At 49.8% G+C, this 18,277-nt stretch overlaps 2 protein-coding genes across 2 annotated transcripts in view; both read right to left on the reverse strand.

Moving 5' to 3' along the window:
- The window catches only part of LOC125913211 (L-lactate dehydrogenase A chain), a 968,541-nt gene that overhangs the window by 694,352 nt on the left and 255,912 nt on the right, over window positions 1-18,277 (reverse strand). The gene's annotated exons all lie outside the window — the stretch shown is intronic.
- Window positions 1-18,277, reverse strand: part of OTOG (otogelin) — a 91,114-nt gene that overhangs the window by 71,888 nt on the left and 949 nt on the right. Inside the window, exons 3-14 of the mRNA XM_049639960.1 lie at window positions 14,949-15,024; window positions 13,925-14,017; window positions 13,586-13,740; window positions 11,153-11,271; window positions 9,607-9,812; window positions 8,644-8,774; window positions 8,270-8,376; window positions 7,731-7,840; window positions 7,226-7,354; window positions 6,225-6,333; window positions 5,877-5,923; window positions 5,246-5,391 (exon numbers count right to left, since the gene is read on the reverse strand). Of these exons, the coding sequence (XP_049495917.1) occupies window positions 5,246-5,391; window positions 5,877-5,923; window positions 6,225-6,333; window positions 7,226-7,354; window positions 7,731-7,840; window positions 8,270-8,376; window positions 8,644-8,774; window positions 9,607-9,812; window positions 11,153-11,271; window positions 13,586-13,740; window positions 13,925-14,017; window positions 14,949-15,024 (1,428 nt within the window). The remainder of the gene's footprint in view (window positions 1-5,245; window positions 5,392-5,876; window positions 5,924-6,224; window positions 6,334-7,225; window positions 7,355-7,730; window positions 7,841-8,269; window positions 8,377-8,643; window positions 8,775-9,606; window positions 9,813-11,152; window positions 11,272-13,585; window positions 13,741-13,924; window positions 14,018-14,948; window positions 15,025-18,277) is intronic.

Consider the following 18,277-nt stretch of genomic DNA (forward strand, 5'->3'; position numbering starts at 1 on the left):
AGCTAACTTTAGAGTTACTGTGTTCAGGTTACTATTCTCATCTTTTTTACATGTATTTACTCACTTAATTCTCATAGCAGTCTTACATAGTAAGTACCACTAACAACCTCACTTTGCAGATCAGAAGACTGAGGCACAGGAAAATGTGACAGTTGAGCTGAGATCTGAAGGGTACAGAGAAGGTAGCTGGGCAAAGAGAGAAGGCAAGAAGGGGGATACCAGGGATAGTGAACAGGCTATACAAAATTCCCTGACACAAGAAGTACATAAAAGTACATTTAAAAAGTACATCCAAGTACATAAAAGAAGACCAGAGGGCCAGAGCCCACTGAGAAAAGTGGTTTAAGGTAAATTCTTCAAGAGGTAGGCAGAGGCCAGCTGAGGCAGAGCTTTGTAATATTTTAGGACTTTATCCTAAGTCCAAAGACAGCCAAAGAAAGTATAACCTGAAAGTGATATAATCAAACAGCGAAATGAGGAAAGAACTAGAGCTTGAAACTTTTCAGGAAGGCATTATGCAACAAGCTACAACCTTTCTTCCAAGCTCCTTCCCAAGGAGACATAAAATCCCTGAAACAGCTCAAAACCATTGTGTCTAAAACATCACCTTCTTTGTCAAGCCCACTCATCCTCTGGTCCCCTCTGGACATGTCATTGGTGCAGGAAGAAAGTCTGCACCCTTTAGTCAAAGTCTCAGGCTCAAGTCTTGATGTCACTGAAAGCTGAGACCTTAAAGACCTCATTTAAGTTACCTAAACCTCAGTTCTCTCCTTGTGAAATAGAGATAGAACAATACTTGGTTGGTCCTGCCTGGTTTGATAGAAAAAAAGTGTTCATGGAGGGGTGCCTGGGTGGCTCTGTCAGTTGGGCATCTGACTCTTGGTTTTGGCTCTGGTCATCATCCCAGGGTCATGGGATCAAGTCCCACACCAGGCTCTGCACTGAGTATGGAGCCTGCTTGAGGTTCTCTTTCTTTCTTTCTTTCTTTTTCTTTCTTTCTTTCTTTCTTTCTTTCTTTCTTTCTTTCTTTCTCTCTTTCTCTCTCTCTCTGCCCCTCTCCTCTACACACACACACACACACACATACACACTCTAAAATTTAAAAAATTAAATTTTGGGGAAGGAAAATGTGCATGGAATACTTTGGAGGTTGCATTTGTCGAAGCCCAGAGAACTTTACAGCATAAAGAGTGAACCCTAATGTAAACAATTAAAAAAATCATGGAGGAAGTCAGAGGATCCCAGGATGGAATGCAGACTGTGACAAAAGAATCTAACTGTACAGCTATACAAAACTACCTCACTGACGGGGGTGCAGGGAAAGGTGTTGACCTAAGAAGCCTTGGAAATAAGTGGAGTTTGTAAGACTAAAAGCAAAAGAAACTATGCATAAGCACTGTACTCTAGTTGATAAAGTTCTTTCCCATGGAGGTATGGATTAATAATTCTGGTACTTCTATACATGTATACTGGAATTGAACAATTAGATAAATAGATGGAGGACAATGGAAACCATATTTCTCACTGTTGGAGTGGGTGTTTATAAGCAAGGGGTGGGATAAGCAAGGGGAGACTAGAATGACCCATGTGGCAATGGATTAGAGTTGGAACATCAATATGAGCTCCTTCTTAGCATATAGATATAGAGGGCTACTGATAGATTATCTATAGTTACGTGTATATATATTGGTTATACAAGGATATTCATAGGTTATACATATTATTTCCTTTTTCTATCAGCTGAGAGGATCTAAAAGAAATGATACCCCAGGAGCAATGAGCACACCCAGTACCCCAGATCTTGGTGTCTAATACGATTCTCCAAAAGGAGCCCAGAGCATCTGATAATACTTTTTCAGGAATGGCTGATTTTAGGAATGTAACAGGAAATATGCAAGATGAGCCTGGTGTATCTTATAGGACTATAAAGTAAGGCAGTAGGCAGCACACACACACACACACACACACACGCACGCACACACACACACATACACACAATGATGGGGGTATACCAAAGGGACCCAAGAGCCAACTGAAAGACTACCCAATGGTTCAAGCTGGAAAAATTTGAGTAACAAAATAAAAAAGGAAGTATTGGTTCTTATCCAAAGTATAAAATAAATATCCTGGGTCCATGCTGACATAAATAAATGATTGACAAAAAAAAAAATATGTCAAGGGAAAAAAGACAAATTTCCTATGCAGAAAAATTCCAACTAATGTATGTAGATTCTCTATCTTCAAGGAGAGGGAGCATAACTCCTTACTCTTTAACTGTGGGCTGACTTCTTTCAAAGAGAACAATATGGTAAGGGGGAAAAGAGGAGTAGCATTACAGAGGAGGATGTGACAAACACTGCCTCAGCCAAATGACCAAGGTCAACCTCAATAGTGATAAACCATGTTGGTACATGTATCCTTGATAAGATGTGATGAAAATAGCAATTTACCTCTTATCTTCCTCCCCTAAATCCCTAACACCATTCTAACCATGAGAAAAGCATACAAATCCCAACAGAGGGGCATTCTACAAAATATCTGACCAGTACTCCTCAAAACTTTCAAGGTCACCATAAATAAGGTCTTAGTAAACTGTAACAGCAAGGAAAAGCCCAGGAGACACAATGACTAAATGTAATGTAGTATGTTGGAACAGAAAAAAAATAACAGGTTTAAAAATAAATAAGAAATATGAGTAAGGTGCAGACTTTAGTTAATGATAATGTACATAATGAACATTGGTTCAGTATTTGTAACAAATGTACCATACTAATGTATGAGGTTAATAACAGGAGAAATTGGGTGTGAGATATATGGGAACTCTGTGTACTACCTTTGCATTTTTCTGTAAAATCTAAAGCTGCTCTAAAAAAATAAGGTCTACTTTAAAAATACTTCAAAGGCTATAAACACTACCCTGATTTGGGGGTGGGTGTATAAGGAAGCTGTGACAGGCTTTCTGGACTTCCAGCCTTGGGTCTGGCTCAGCTCCCCCTCTTGCTGGCTGGGGGTCGTCAAGACTGCCCCAAGCCTCTGTTAGGCCTGTCTTATCAGATTTCAAATGGGGAGAATCATAGTGACCACTACGTGGGGGTATTTTGAGCCTTAAACTAGATGTCAAATGCAAAACTGATTAGTCAAAGTTCAAAGTACTGTGCAAATACTTTCTTATCATCATCCTCTCTGTTAACATTCTCACCCTACCCACTTCTGTTCACCCGGGGTTGAAGTCATGTCTTCACCTTTGACTCTTCCTGCTTCTCTCCCACACACCTGGCACTTTACCAGCCAGTCAGCCAGTTGCCATAGTCCTTCTGCATCTGCCTTAATGTATTTTAGAACATTCCACCCTGTTGCTTTTTCTCATATGATCGAATCCTCCTGGATTGCCCTTCCTCCCCATCCTCACACATACATATCTTATTTCTATTTATCTTTTTTGGCCCAATTTTTAGGTCATTCAGCTCAAATGCCACCTCTACCATGAGGCTTTCTTCTGACCTGTAGGAATACTTCTTGCTCCACAGACAGCCCCTCTGATGGCACTGCTCTTGTATCTCACAGAGAAGAAACTGACCTGAGGACGTGATTGACTCCCTGATCAGGCTGCAAGCTTCTGGTGGCTAGGACCAGGGGCTGACTCATCTGTGTAACCCTCACTGTGCCCAGCACAGAGCTGGCACAAGGCTGGCCCTCTACTGGTTCATCAGTGTGGATGAAGTCACAAGGAAGAGACCTGGCTCGTGGTAAAAGGAATGTGCTATCAAGAGGCACTGTTCAGGGGCGCCTGGTGGCTCAGTGGGTCAAACGTCCAACTTCGACTCAGGTCATGATCTCATGGTTCGTGAGTTTGAGCCCCACATCGGGCTCTGTGCTGACAGCTCAGAGCCTGGAGCTTGCTTCGGATTCTGAGTCTCTGTCTCTCTCTGCCCCTTGCCCATTCACACACACACACTCTCTCTCAAAAATAAATAAGCATTAAAAAAACAAAAAAAGGCACTGTTCAGCAGTGAAGCAAGTTATCTCAGGCCGACACTGGCCAACCACCATCCAGAACATGGTGGAGAAGGAGCTGGTAAGGGACCCCCAAGGTCCCATAGCCCTCAGGTACTCAAAGACTCTAGAACTTTGTAAATGGGGAGGAGTCCCACTGGGCTATGTCTGTCTGCTTTGCTTTTTCTATTGTCACCCTCAAGATGTGATGGGAGTGACCCAGCTTTTGAGGACAAGTATTCATTCTTCCAATTCAGAGAGCAGCCAAGGGCAGATCCAGGCCATTCTCTGGCAGATAGAGGGGAGGGGATCACTCAGGCTTCAAGAGGAAGAAAGCCCAGCCTTCTACCTCATCCTCAGCTCAGCCTGGGTCCCCAGGGCCATGGAGGGACACCTGTAGGTGATGTCTGCTCACCCACCTGACATCACTGGGTGTGGAAAAGGCAGGCAGGGAGCTGGGCTTTGGGGGCAGCTGCCCTGGCTATGGGTGTGAACCCTTTGTCCTATTGCGCAGGAAGGAGCTTGAGTGGAGTCCCAACCAGGGCTTGTGGGGTCAGCTCAGGGAAAATGCAGTCCCTGAGAAACAAACAGACTTATAACTACCCCAGACCTGCAAGCTGGCCATTTTCTCAGTTATGTGCACAAGTGGCCGACACAGCTCAGGGATCACCTCCTCTAGGAAGTCTCTCCTGATCTACCCCTTCTCCCACCTGGCATCCAGGTAAAACAAGAACCAGGAGAAGCTCCTACATGGAGACCTACCCTGTAATGTCCATGTTATTACAGCTCCTATAACATAGTGGATTATACGGTGAGTTATCTGCTCGACCCACCAATCTGCGAGGCCCAGGAGGGCAGAGCCAGATCTAATTCATCCCAGTCTCCGAGACCCAACATAGCTTCTGGCACAAAAATTATTTCAGTATTTGCTGAATGAATAAATGAACAAATGAGTGAATACGGAGATGTTGAAGGCATAATCCAAGGAAGCAGAGAAGATTTAGTTGAATTAGACCCATTTTAGAGATTTTTTTTAAACACTGAGGCCCAGGAAAGGGAAATGGTTCTCAGCTATCAGATGTTCTAGAGACAGAACCTAGTCTCCTGCCCCCTGGCTCTGCCCAGAAAGAACAGACATCAGGGTGAGTGGGTTGTGGAAAACCTGGGGCCCTGCCCTAAATCCTTCAGCCTCTCTAGGGGGCAGAGAGCAGGGGTGGCTGGCTGGATTGGGCCTGAGGTCCCCAGCCCTTACCAGGCCACAGGGGGCATTCTGCAATGTCACTGTGAAGGTGCCTGAGGAGCGGCTTTTGGCCAGGATGTACTGACACGTGGCAGGGAACGTGTACCGGCGGCCGTCAAAGGTGGTGAAATGGATGTCGCCAGTCACTGAACACTCGGCTGAGGGGCAAAGAAAGGTGGTTGACACATGGGAGCTGCCCCACGGGGACTGCCTCTGCCCTGCAGGCTCTGAGCATGAGGAAGAGACAGCACTCTGTCCTTAGGAATCAGGGCAGTGTTTGGAGCCCTGGCCTTCCTTTTGACACTCAAGCCACTGGGGAGATGCAGGCCTGTCCCCAGCAGCCCACCTGAAGGTAGATGCAGCCCTGCCCTGGGCATCTCCCTCTGACAGGAGACCAGGCCCTGAGCTTGGAGACCAGTCTCCATCCAAGCCCCCCAAGCTCAGGAAGGTCCTTAGATAGACCCCCCAAAACCCTCCCTGACAGGAGGCAGAACAATCCCTTAAGCAGGCAAAGCAGCTCTGAGGAAACAAAGTGGGGCAAGCTGAACCAATGGAACTGCAGGCCTGGCCCCCAGATCCTCCCTGCCCAAAAAGCTGAGAGACCAGAGGAAGGGGGTAGAGTCCAAGGTGGGGTCAGGCATACCTGGGCAGACAGATGTGCTGCACACCCACTTGCCCGCAGTGCATGTGCTGAAACACAGAGATCAAGGAGGCAAGTCTCACCTCTCCAGGCCTGGGGTAGATGCTGGAGGATAGCAGGGTCCACAGAGCTCCTGTCCCCAGCCCTCAGTCTTCCCGTCTCTAAAATGGGTGGTAGAGATTCCCCCATCTCCACGGGTTGGATTAAATGAGATCGCCTGGGACTCAGAGATGCTGAGTGAGTGCCCCCATATTGCCAGGGGTCCCAGACCCCAAATGGATAGCCCTGGTGGAAAACCCTGGAAGTCACCACTGCCCACCCCCACCCCCACCCCTGGCTGTGGACACAGACCAGGCATTGCAGTCTTCTTTCACCACAGAGCCAGTTGGGTACAGGGTCCCATGGAACTCACAGGGACATTCAGCTGGTGCCACGCAGTCCCCATCCTCAAAGATCAGCCCTAGGGTCACAGGAAAGGCCCACTTAACTCACCTCCACTCCTGTTCGTAGACCATTCATGGCTGTCCAGGGCCTATGACAAAGATCCCTTTATCCAAGTTTTCACCACTGAACCCACTTTCAAGCTTTCTCCTGCATAAATCCTTGGCTCAGGCCAGATCTGAATCTCCTCTGGGCAAATAATCTCACCTCCAGACCTCTTCAAAGAACCACCTCCCCAAGCAACCTGCATGCTGACTAGCTTCTCTTCTCCACCTCCCAAAAGCCTGTCGCTGCATCTAGAACCAGTTTAGGTGCCATCTCCTCCAGGAAGCCTGACAATCTCTCCCTGACAATCTCTCCCCCGACTGAATTCCTGTCTCTTCTTGTCTGAACCCCTGAGCTGATCCTCATTACATTTTGCCTTAGACTGGAGTCGTAGGTATACGTGGCTTATCACTGCAACCAGATTCTGACCCCTAAAGTCAATGACTGTTATCTCTACATTTTTTTATCCCAACAACCCCTGCCTAGCCGAATGGGCTACACGCTACAGATGTGTGGCAAATGTATACCCCCTCAAAACCAGTGCATTTATATCCCATACAAAACAGCATGTGAACGAATGTTTAAACAAATACATAGGTGATAAATGAACAAATGAATGAATGAATGGCTTGTTCTCATCTATACACAGTCCCGATGAAATTAAATACCCTGATGAACTTCTCAAGAGCCACAGTTCCACCCCCATCCTCAGCCCCCTTAAGCCAGTCATTCGTTTATTCACTTATTAGTTGTGTGCTCCTTGCTTCACTCATCCCACAAACAGGCATCCTCTGAGCCCCTGCTTTGGGCTCGTGCGTGCCAGCCCAGGAAGATGCTGCCAGGCACCCGCTCCACCCTTGGCATACCATCGGGGCAGTAACAGCCGTCCACACAGGCGATCTCGCTGTCCACACAGGATGCCTGGGACTGGCAGGAGGCAGGGCAGCAGGCGATGCATTCGTTGTAGGTAAAGGCCTTCTCCTTGCAGTGCACGGCTTGGGAGGAAGGGAGCAGTCCATCCAGTCCCATCGGCTCTGCCAGGACACACCCACCCCCTACTCCAGGCCTTGGGGGAGAGGGAGGGAGGACTGTGATTTTCCTGTTCCCCTAGTCCCCCTGGGTAACCAGAAAGTTGGCAAGAGCCTGGGAGGCTCTGAGAACCACCCTCATCTCACTCTGTGGCCCTGGGTCAGTCCCTCCACTCTGAGCCTGTTTTCTCATCTGCCACATGGGGCCTCACGGCTTCCAGCTCTGACAACTGTGGTTCTAAGCAGGACAGGACGTTGAGCTGAGGCCTGATGAGGCCACCCACAGCCTCAGGACAGAGATTGTCTGAACCTCTCCCTGCCCCCACCACCAGGATACACCTACCACATTGCCGGAGCTGGGTCCTCCAATCCTGCAGGGGCCGCCCCGCCTGGGCACACGCTCGGGCATACTCTGCCAGCGCCCGGCACCAGGTGGCTTCATCGCCCACTGCTCTGTGCAGGGAAACCGAGGGTCACACCGGAGCCCAATCTCTCACCAGCCCTCCAGAACCCTGTAAAGACTGCCAGGGCTCAGGGCACGCACCCCTCCTTGTCCCACAGCTAGGAAAGGGAGACTGGGAAGGTATCTAGGTATACAGATGGAGGCAGGACACCCGGGTTCTAGTCCCAATATTGGCATTGACTTGTTTGACCCTGAAGGTGTCAGTCCCCATTTCTGGGCTTCAGAGAATAGGGAAACTCTTCTGCCCCACCTATGCAGATAAGAATTTCTGAGGTTTTGGAAGTGCATCTGTCGAGGCCTGGGATTATCAGGCTCAGTGGCCCACATGCTGAGACCACCCGCCCCCCCCCCCGCCCCTCAGTACTGGGACAGGTCTCCCCACAGCCCAATACCAGCTCCAGTCCTGGTTGCCTACTCACTGGCAGAGGTCACTGGTACAGCTGGCTGTGAAGGGAAGAGGGCTGACGTAGGCATGGCAGGCATCAAAGGGGGGCCGCAGCAGCGCCTCGCACCGGTCGTACACACCCTGGGGAAAGAGCCAGGGGCCAGAGCTGGGAGCTGGCAAGGCCACTCATAGCCCTCTGACTTCACCCACCCCTACACAGAACCCCAATTTGAGACCAAGGGAGAGAAAGAGGATGATGGAGGGAAAAGGGATGGGGCCATAGGCACAAACAACCCTCGGCTCCTGCAGCCAGTGACTTTCTAAGAGGGAGACAAGAAACCTAAGCCAGACACTAGGATGAGGGGTAAGGGGAGGGTGGGGAGTAGGTATTCTCCCCAGGGTCCAGACCTGCATGGTTCCTGGGCTCTGCTGCAGACACGGTGGGCGAGGCAGGGAGGCAGTTGTAGGCCTTGGAGGCTGGTTGGGGGCTTGTTCCTGCCAGCTGTGCACAAACTCAGCCACATCGTCGGTCAGCTTCCCTGGAAGGGAGAACTAGCATGATCACAGGTGGGTGTGACGGGGGAGGAGGGGAGGGGCCGCACAGGGCTCTAGGGAGGGCAGGTGGAGCCGAAGAGATACCAAAAGCGGACAAGGAGTTGAAGAACCCAGCCTCTTGGCTCCCATCCCAGTTTGCATTTCCCAACAGAGCCACTCTCCTGAGAAAGCTGGTGGTGATAGTCAAGAATACTCAAGAACCTGTAGTAGCTCCCTACTCTCCAAACTCAGGGGAGGCAACTAGTATGTGAGCCTGGACAAGCTCTCTCCAAGCCTCAGTTTTGCCCTATGTGAAATGGGCAAATAATCCCCCACCATGGTATTATTGCCAGGACTGTATGAGATGATGCGTGTTAAGTGTTCAGTATGTTGTGGGTGCTCAAAGGTGTCACTTCCCTTCTTGGGAAGGCCAGAGTCACCATGATTTGGCCCTGCATGCTTCACTTTTACTTCTTACCACTCCTCTATAGGTATCTTCAGCTCCCACGGGGCCCTTTCTCTTCCAGGCTCTCTCTGGCCTTCTGCTCCTGCCCCCACCCTACACTCACAGTGTGTGCTTCATACCCTACCTAGCAAAGTGCCCTTTAGATCCTTACACAACTCTAGTAGGAATGGTCTTTATGACTCTTTTACCCACAAGGAAATGGAGGTTGAGTGACCACACACTTGGTAGGAAGGGGCCCTGACCCCCCACTGGGTCTTTAGTACCATGGGTACTGCCCCAAGACCTCTCCCACCTTTCCCAGCCTGACCTCCACCCAACCTCCTTCCTACTTCCATCCAAACCCCTCGAAGGCCACTTGCCCTGCACCTCACCATAGCTGGTCACCAGGTCATCCTGAGGGTCGGCGTTGTTGTTCCCACACAGCCCATGAGTCCAGCCCAGGAACTCTGGGCTCATCTTGATGTAGACGGCTGAGGCACCATCCCAGGCCAGCGTGAAGGCTGACTGATGCCGCACAAGGACGTAGCCAGCAAGCCTCTGCAGACTCACGCTCCCCATCACATGTGGCAGTTGGACTCTGCAGGACACAGCCCAGAGCTTCTGGGTGTTCACATCACCCCCACTCACCCAGTCCCGTCACCAAAGGACTCGCCAGCCCCACCTGCAGGAACCATCATGTACCCAGCGCCTGCCTCGTCCACACGCAACTGGTACCATGTGAATCTGAGGCCCCCACTTTCCCCCCTGACTTCCTGGGCATCTGAGGCCCACCATTAGGGAGAGATTCTTTTGTCTTCGGTGTTTAAAACTTGCTTTTTAAATTTGCAATTTCCCTGGCAGGGGTAAATCTTAGAGTGTCTGAAGTTGCTAGATCCTTTCTCCTGGACGGGAGAAATGGTATAAGCGGACATTTACTTGTTTTGTGTGTTTGTTTGGGGCTTTTTTTTTTTTTTTTTTTTTGGTGGGGAGCAAGAAAGGCATAAGAAGAGAAAGAAGCTGAGGGATATGGAAAACTAGGAGTGGAAGAAAAGATGGAGAGCCATTGCAGTCCCAACCACATTCCCAGTTTTACTGGGACAGGGTCTCCCAGCCAGTCTGGAATTTGGCAACTTTCAATCCACCAGAAAATCAGGAAAATAAAATTAAAGAAGGGTCTAACCAGCCAAAACTGGTACCCAAAGATCCATATACCAATCTTTTCACAGGAGAAACACCTGGGCTTTCAGGTTTACATTCAGCGCCAGAAACCTTGGTTACCCAGTTTCCAGATTTGAAGCAGGAAATGACAATGGGAGAAGGGTCATTGCAGGAAGACCCCTTCCCCCAACCCAGCAGCAACATGAAGTGACAGCAGATAGCAAGGGAAGGAAAGGACAGTGAAGACAAGAGACAAGACAGATTTCAGAAAGAACCATGGTCTGGACCATCTGGTGTGGGGGCAAAGAGTCCTTATTCCTCTGGTCCCAGGCATCCCTGATGTCCCAGCAAGATAAATAACATTGAAATGACCCTATGTCATCAAAGAAGGGTGACAGTGTGCTTAATATCTATTCAAGGAGGCTTGAACTACATATGATCCATTCACAAAGATTCCCTTAAAAATGTGAAAGAAAAGAATTGAGCATGCTTGTAGTGTTATATCCTCAACTTTATCTGGAAAATTCTGATTTGAATACCCACTGTCTGGGAAACCCACAGGGCCTTGAGTCTCCGAAAATCTTGAGGGACTCATCTTTCCACAAACCCAGCTGACTAGAAACCCAGCTGGCCTGCCAGTATGTTCCTGCTCTGATGGTGGAAACTGCTGTTTGCCCCTAGAAAACAATTTTCTTTAGGCTGGAGAAGAAAGGTACTCACCATCCCCCACCACTAATGTCAGGGAGCAGGAGAGCTCAGGGCAGAAGGTGTTATAGTTACCTCACGCCTCCATGGGTGACCTCCTTGGCCAGACGGATCTCCTGCTCACCCGCAAAGAAGAGGCTGACAGACCTGGAGCAGGTGTAGGGGGAGGAGCCGCACTGCGGGTCGTTGTGCACCTGATTGGGGGGTTCAGAGGCCAGTGTGCAGGGCTCCCGCTACAGACCTGGCCCCGAGCTTCAGTTCTGAGCACAGTGGCACCCTGTGGAGCTTCCGCTAACGCCAATACCCTGCCCCCAGTGCGCCAAACACCTTTCCTCTGTGATGTCTCCAGTCCCCACAACGCCACTTGACCAGGAGGTCAGAGCTATGATTATCTGCATCTCCCAGAGGGAGCAACTGATACTCAGAGAGGTGAAGTGATGAAGGTCACACACACACAGCCAGAATTCCAACTCAGGACGGAAGGTGAAATTTCAGGGTTCTTTCCAGTACACTGTGCTGGCTCCCTATTTCTGGATTTTTTGTTTTTTGCAATCCAGGTTATCCCATCAGATTGAAAGCCAAAGTAAAGTATATGCTCACACAGTCTCACACACACACACACACACACACACACACACACCCCTCACATATTCACAGGGTACTCTCAATACATACACTATAAACACACTCCTGGCAGGATATAAACAAGACCCTGGCAGGCACAGTCTTGTCCTTCTCGGCACACATAGGCACATGTCACCCCTGTGCTGCCTGTCACATACGCATCTCCTCTGTCCCCTCCTCAGACAGGACCCACCCCCCAAAGCCATAGGACCCAAGAGAGGGAGGAGAACTGAGGTCCCCAGGGCTTAGGGAAAAGTCTGAAAATGTTTCTTCCCGGTGTGGAAACTCTTCCCAGGAGTAAACCTTCCACTAGATTACTGTTAAATGTGTTTAAGCAGGCTGGAGTCATTTCATCTAGAAGTGGGGCCTGTGAAAACCACCTCACAGTCTAATTAAATTTTTCAAACTTTTGGACCATGACCCACGGTAGGAAATAGAAATGTATACATATATAAATAAAACAAAAGTTTTACAAAATAGTGTTTACTCCTATTCATGTGCAATGCATCCTTATAATATTTTCTTTCCTTTCTCTTTCTTTCTTTCTTTCTTTCTCCCTTCCTTCCTTCCTTCCTTCCTTCCTTCCTTCCTTCCTTTCTTCCAGTTGGGACTTATTAAGTTGATTTCATAATCCGCAAATGTGTGGCATCCCGTTAGTCTAAGTAATTGACACATACCCATCATGAAATGACAGTCATGAAAGATCCTGATGTGTGATACCAAAGCAGAGAGGGCAGAATTGCTCAGCCCATCCAGGGCATGGTCCTTGGGGCAGGCCCTGGGCAGGTCTATGCCTGAGAGAGAAGGACACACCCAGCTAGCAGAGGGGTGACACTGAGCACTAGGATTTCCCCAAACTCCCAGCCCGCTGGCCCTAACTCAGTACTGACCGAGGTGCCCCTCAGCAGAGCTGGCTCCCCAAGTAGACTTTTCTCCAGATGGAGGTACTGACCAGTGCCTGAAGCTGATGCCCCACTCAACACAAGGAGCAAGCATGTAAATCAGGCCTGCCTGACAGTGAGTCTCAGACATGTGTTCATATACTAGACAAACTCTGACTGAGCACTAATCTGGGTACAAGGAACACCGAATGAGAAGACATGGTCCCTGCCTGGAAAGCTTATATCTGGTAGAGAAGACCGACCTGGAAACAGACCTTTGTGAGAAAAATGCACTGATAATGTAACAATGAATGCAGAACTTTGATTACACAGGCTCTCAGAAGAGCCCCTGAGCCAGCTTAGGTCAGCGCATCCAGAAGGGCTTCTTAGAGGCGGTAACTATGAACTGAGTCATCCAGGACCTGCCATTCCCTCTGAGGCACAGTGCTCTTTCTTATCTCAGATCTTTAGCACCCAGGTTCCCTTTACCTAGAACGTTCTCACATCCATCTTTTACCCCTGGGACCCTTCACTTGGCTAACTCCAATTCATTCATCAGTTCTCCACTTAAATGTCACTTCCTCCAGGAAGTCTTCCCTGATCATCATCCTTCCTAACGAGGAAGGTAGGTTTCCATCACGTGCTCTTCTAACATTTGGCGTTTCTCCTCTGAAGCACTCAGTTGTACTTGAAATGATTCATTTGATCTGATGTCTACTGTAAGTTCCGTGTGGACAGAGACCACATCTGTGTTGTCGTCCACAAGGCCACCACCAAGCCTTGTGCCAGGAAGAGTACAAGTACGCACTTAATACCTAATGAGTGAGTGACTGAATCAGTCACTGGCCAGGGGCATCCAGGAGTGGGTGGGTGAGAGAGGACTGTGGGGCCTGCAGCTCCTTCCAGGTGTAGACTCTCTAACTCTCCCACGGAGAGGCCAGGCCAGTACAACCTCCGGAGCCTCGTGGAAACTTCTAGATGGGCAGGGTAGGGAAGGCCTCACCTGGACTGAGAAAGTCTGCCCCTCGGGTTCATGGCGCCCTGCCAGGGTATAGCTGCCCTTCCCAGAGAAGTAGTAGTACAGGCCATCAAATGTCTCCACATGGTGCTGTCCCCATGCCCGGCAGATGCTGTCCCGCTCAGGGCCGGCATTGTACACTGTGCCAGAGAAGAGAGAACCTGTCCGTACAGTTGCAGTGGGCACCAAGCTAGAGGCTGGTGGGTTCCAGAGCTGGCAGAGAACCCCCACACACACCCCAGCCCAGGACCCCCAGGCCTCAGGCCCTCAAGCTCTCCCTGTACCCAGGGCCAATCCCAGGGGTGGGATGGAGCCCAGACCCACCCATCTGGCAGCGTGGCCCAGTGGCATTGAAGCGTCTGCAGTCACAGAAGGCTGGGTACACACACTCGCCCCCGTTGAAGCAGGAGAACAAGTCTGCATGGGAGACACAGAAGGCACCTCCCCATTGAGCCGAGATTGGCAAAACCCAGTGATACAGCACCTCCCTCGTGCCAGGGCACCAGACCCAGCACTCCCAGAGCTGCACAGAACTCAGATCCCACCATAGGTAGCCCCAACATTCCTCAGTAGCTAGCTCTAATGGGGACACAAGTAGGATGCCTCAAACCTGGCTGGCTGTCTTCCTCCCTGACAGACAGGGGGTGTGGGGTGTCAGAGTACCTGTCCTCAGCATGCATCAGGTGGCCCCCAGACCGGCTCCATCTGGGCCTTCAGCTCCCTGTGCTAAAAGTTCCTGGCTACCAGACAAGGCAGGCAGACTGAGAGTATGGAGCCTGTGGAGTGCCCAGAGATCTTCAAGTACCATTTTCCTCCCTTTCCTTATGCTTAGGGGAAGAGGCCTAAGCATGAACCAGGGAAGGGGGAGATGTCTCACATTTGGAATACAGTAGACAGAAAGGCCACAGAGGAAAAGAAAACAAAGTAGAGCAGAGTGTGGTGAAGGAAGGAGCCATGATGCAAGACAAAGGGCCACAGACACAGGACAGGGTAAAGGTAGAGGCCACAGACACAGGGCAGGGTGAGGGGAGAAGCCGCAGAAACAGGGTGAAGTGGGAGGAGGAAATAACCACTAAACAAGGAAACACAATCTCACTAGCATCAGATAGTGTGAGAGAGAAAAGCCACAGGGCCATGGTCATAAGAACAGGACACTGCAGAGGAAGCTCTCCTCAGCCAGGAAGGAGAAAGCAAAATGGAGTTGGAGACCGGGGCTGGAAAAGGTGGAAAGACACCCCTTTCTGGGGAAAAAAGGTCACAAGAGGCCCTGAAGAAAGCCTGCCCTGCCCTCACAGGTTTCCCTGCGGGCCAGGGCCTTCCCATGGGCTGCAGGGAGGGGGCCACTTACAAGATGGTGCACATTTGGCCCGATGGAGCCGTCTTTCCCAAGAGGACATGGCCAAGGAGTCCAGGACTTCAGCCCCCTTTTCAAAACAGAAGGAAGAGAACTCGGTCAAGGGCTGATGTCAGGGAAGGACCTCCTAGGGGTCATGCCCCTTCCTGTCCATCACCTGGAGGAGGAGACGCCCTGCCCCTCAGTGCCCCCAACCAGCCCACCTCTGTAGGCCCACTTCTGAGAGGTCTGGAACACAGAACTCTCAGGCCTGCCCTAGAGAAGTGAAGGCTGGTTTTTACCCTCCAAGGTGGCATCTCGGTGGCCCGAACACAGTTCCTCCGCTCCATGCTCCAATATCCCCCAGCCTCCACTCCTTTCTTCTCTCCCTCCCAGCCCAACACAAAACCCCCTTGTCTGGAGAGCAAATACTCACCACAGAAACCACATGAGGCAGACCGAGGAAACAAAGGCAGCCCCTCTCCCCAGGTCAGGGGAACATCTCACCCCATCCTCCACTCCAACCTTCCACACAGGTCACCACCCACCATCCTTAGAATGCAGCTCCAAGCAAGGACTTTCCCTGATACCATAAATCTAGGGAGGCCACAAGCAAAGAGAGCCGAGAAATCCTATCTTCCAGACCGGAAATCCCAACATGTGGTCTCTCAAGATATAAACCATCTGAAATTCGAACTGTCCCAAACATCAGATGTGTTCAGTCACCACACGGCTAGCTGACTTGGACACCTGACTTCCTGGACCCTAGTGTGAGGTGTCTCATGTCACCTGGGACTGGGGTCCTGGGTGCAGCAGGCTCCTCACCTCTCAGAGCCCTGGCCTCCCCATTTGTACAGCTTCCCAGATCTCATGTTCTTGTTCCTGGGGCCAACCAGGCACCAACCACACTGTGGGTATTTCTCACATGTCTTCCTCCCTCATTGTCATCTCTGCATCCTCAAGCAGAATCCCCAGCCTCTGGCCAAGGACTCAGACAGAACCCTTGGTCCCTGGAGCCCAAGCTCAGTTCTTTGCTCCTCCTTGGCAGGCCCAGTCTCTTTACCTCATCCCTGGGCACTCCCTCCCTCCCTTTTCACCATCTTGCTAACCCCTGGAAGATTACCAGCCCCTCCCTGGCCAGGTTTCAGTGTTCTTGTCCCACATTGGCCCCTGGTTCCCAGGTCCTCCCTGGCTCTCCTTACCCTCCAGACCCAGCCAGAGCCCCAGGAGTCAGGCTTCCCACCGTGGTCGTAATCAATCTCACAGGGCCTCGGAGACCATGGGAAAAACGATCACCATCAGCATCCCATAGGCCCTGAAGAGCTCTTAATGAAGCCTGGTCTTTGTGTCTTTCCACTCCTTGCCCCCTCCTCAGATGTGGCTCCTGAGATCAGTATTAATGAAGGTAAGATAGCCAGTGCTTGCAGTGCAAGGCCATTTTCTGGAAAACATTTTAAATCTTGCCCAAATGATTCGTCTTCAGTATAGATCAGAAGTTCTTAATCATTTTGATGCCAAGGACCCTTTTGACAATCTAGTGAAGCCTAGCAACCCATTCTCAGAATAATGTCTATAAATGCATAAAATAAAACAGAAGATTACAAACATACCGATTATATTGCAATACAGTTACAAAAATATTTTATAAAACTGATTAATAATATTTGTGCTTGTTTATTAATACATTAAATAGCAAGATAGCAGCAGGTCTTAACATTGCCAGAGTTTGGAAGTAGTGAGTTTACATGAGATCTGGAAATATCAACAACTGTAAGGTGATATGAAAATATATGTGATTTCTACTGGTGACAGGCACAGACACTGCTATTGCTGCATTGTGGTTTGTAGCCTGTAGTAATAATTAAAGGGGATGCTAAATTTCAGTTAAATTGAGGATCCTGTGAATAACAATGTGGGTTTTTTTCCCCATCCTGGTCTATACCCTCAATTCTCTGGAGAATGGCTGAGTTCTACAGGAATGTGGCAGTACTGAAGTAAAGGTTGGCTGACTGCTGGTCTGGGACCTCCACCCTTACCGATGAGATTATTCCAGGCAAAAGCCCTCGAAGGATCCCCAGGTTCACTTGCTAGCTAATGACCTCATTCTCCCACTCCCACTGAGTAGCTTTAAAGGAAGGTCATTCCAACCCCTTATTTGCTCTAAGGAATAATGTGAGAAACCTACTGGACTTGGCTGATCCAGAAGCTTCCCAGAGGAAAACGGAGGGAGGCTTACCCTGGAATCTGTTAAGGAAGGAAGCCGGCCAGCGGAATGAGGTGCTTGGGTAAGGATAATTTTCCCCACTAAAACACAGGGATTCCTGGAGTTCTGGGGGGCATTGATGTTGTGGGGAAACAGGCTGGCTCCACCGGGAGACCTTGTTTCACCTGCTTTCGAGGGCCCCGGCAGGTCATCCTTGATTTCATCTTATACAAAAAGAGTAACAACATTGTCTTTCAACTCAAACTGCATCTGGCCGTGATTCTAAAACTTGGGGCCTGGAAAAGTGGGCAGACAGAAATAAAGAGCCTAGATAATCCACACCTTACAGAATAAGCATGCCTTCCTCCTGCCTTGGGGGTCTTCATTCATACCTATTTCCAAAAGACAGGTATTTGGGGCACATTGTTTTCTATTATAAACAATACTCCCCAACCTGCTGGCCACAAAGAGCTGGCCACAAAGAGCTGATCCTGAAGGCCAAGGTGCATGAGTTGAGGTTCAAGATCCTCTGTGGGACCTGGTTATGGGTGGGCTGGATTTGTAACATGTCTGTAGTTGGAGAAAAGACACATGCAGGACAGGATTGAAAAGAGAACCTGAGTCGCCTGATCCAGAGACCAAAAAAAATTGGCAAAGGGGGAAAACAAACTACCACCTCTCCTGAAAGCATGGAGGACCTCAGGAGGGTGGGCAACAGATTATGGTGCAGACTCAGAGGATGATAGTTTGGGGCTCCCTTTCCCAACCAGCCCTTCCTCACAAACCCCACCAAGTGGCCCGATTTTCATCTCTCCTCTCTAGGTATCCTTGCTGGAGCATGGCTCAAGATATGGAGTGGGGCCTCTTACAGGGCTTTGTACTTTCCCAGACCAGGCGGGGAGGAGAAAACTCAACTCACCTAAACCCTCACCTTCTTGCTGTCACCCCAGGACGGGGGGAGAGTTCAGCTATGTCCTGATTGCATCTTAGTGCCCTCCTCCGCAAACAAAACAAAACAAACAAGACCAAAACCAAACTGAGCCGACTACAGGGTCCCAAGAGATTAGGAAAGTGGGAATAGAGCCATCTCGTAAATTTGCACACTTCAGACGTATACTAGGAACACTGTTTCCTTCCAAAT

The sequence above is a fragment of the Panthera uncia genome, chromosome D1 (assembly GCF_023721935.1).
Source record: "Panthera uncia isolate 11264 chromosome D1, Puncia_PCG_1.0, whole genome shotgun sequence".
NCBI lineage: Eukaryota > Metazoa > Chordata > Mammalia > Carnivora > Felidae > Panthera > Panthera uncia.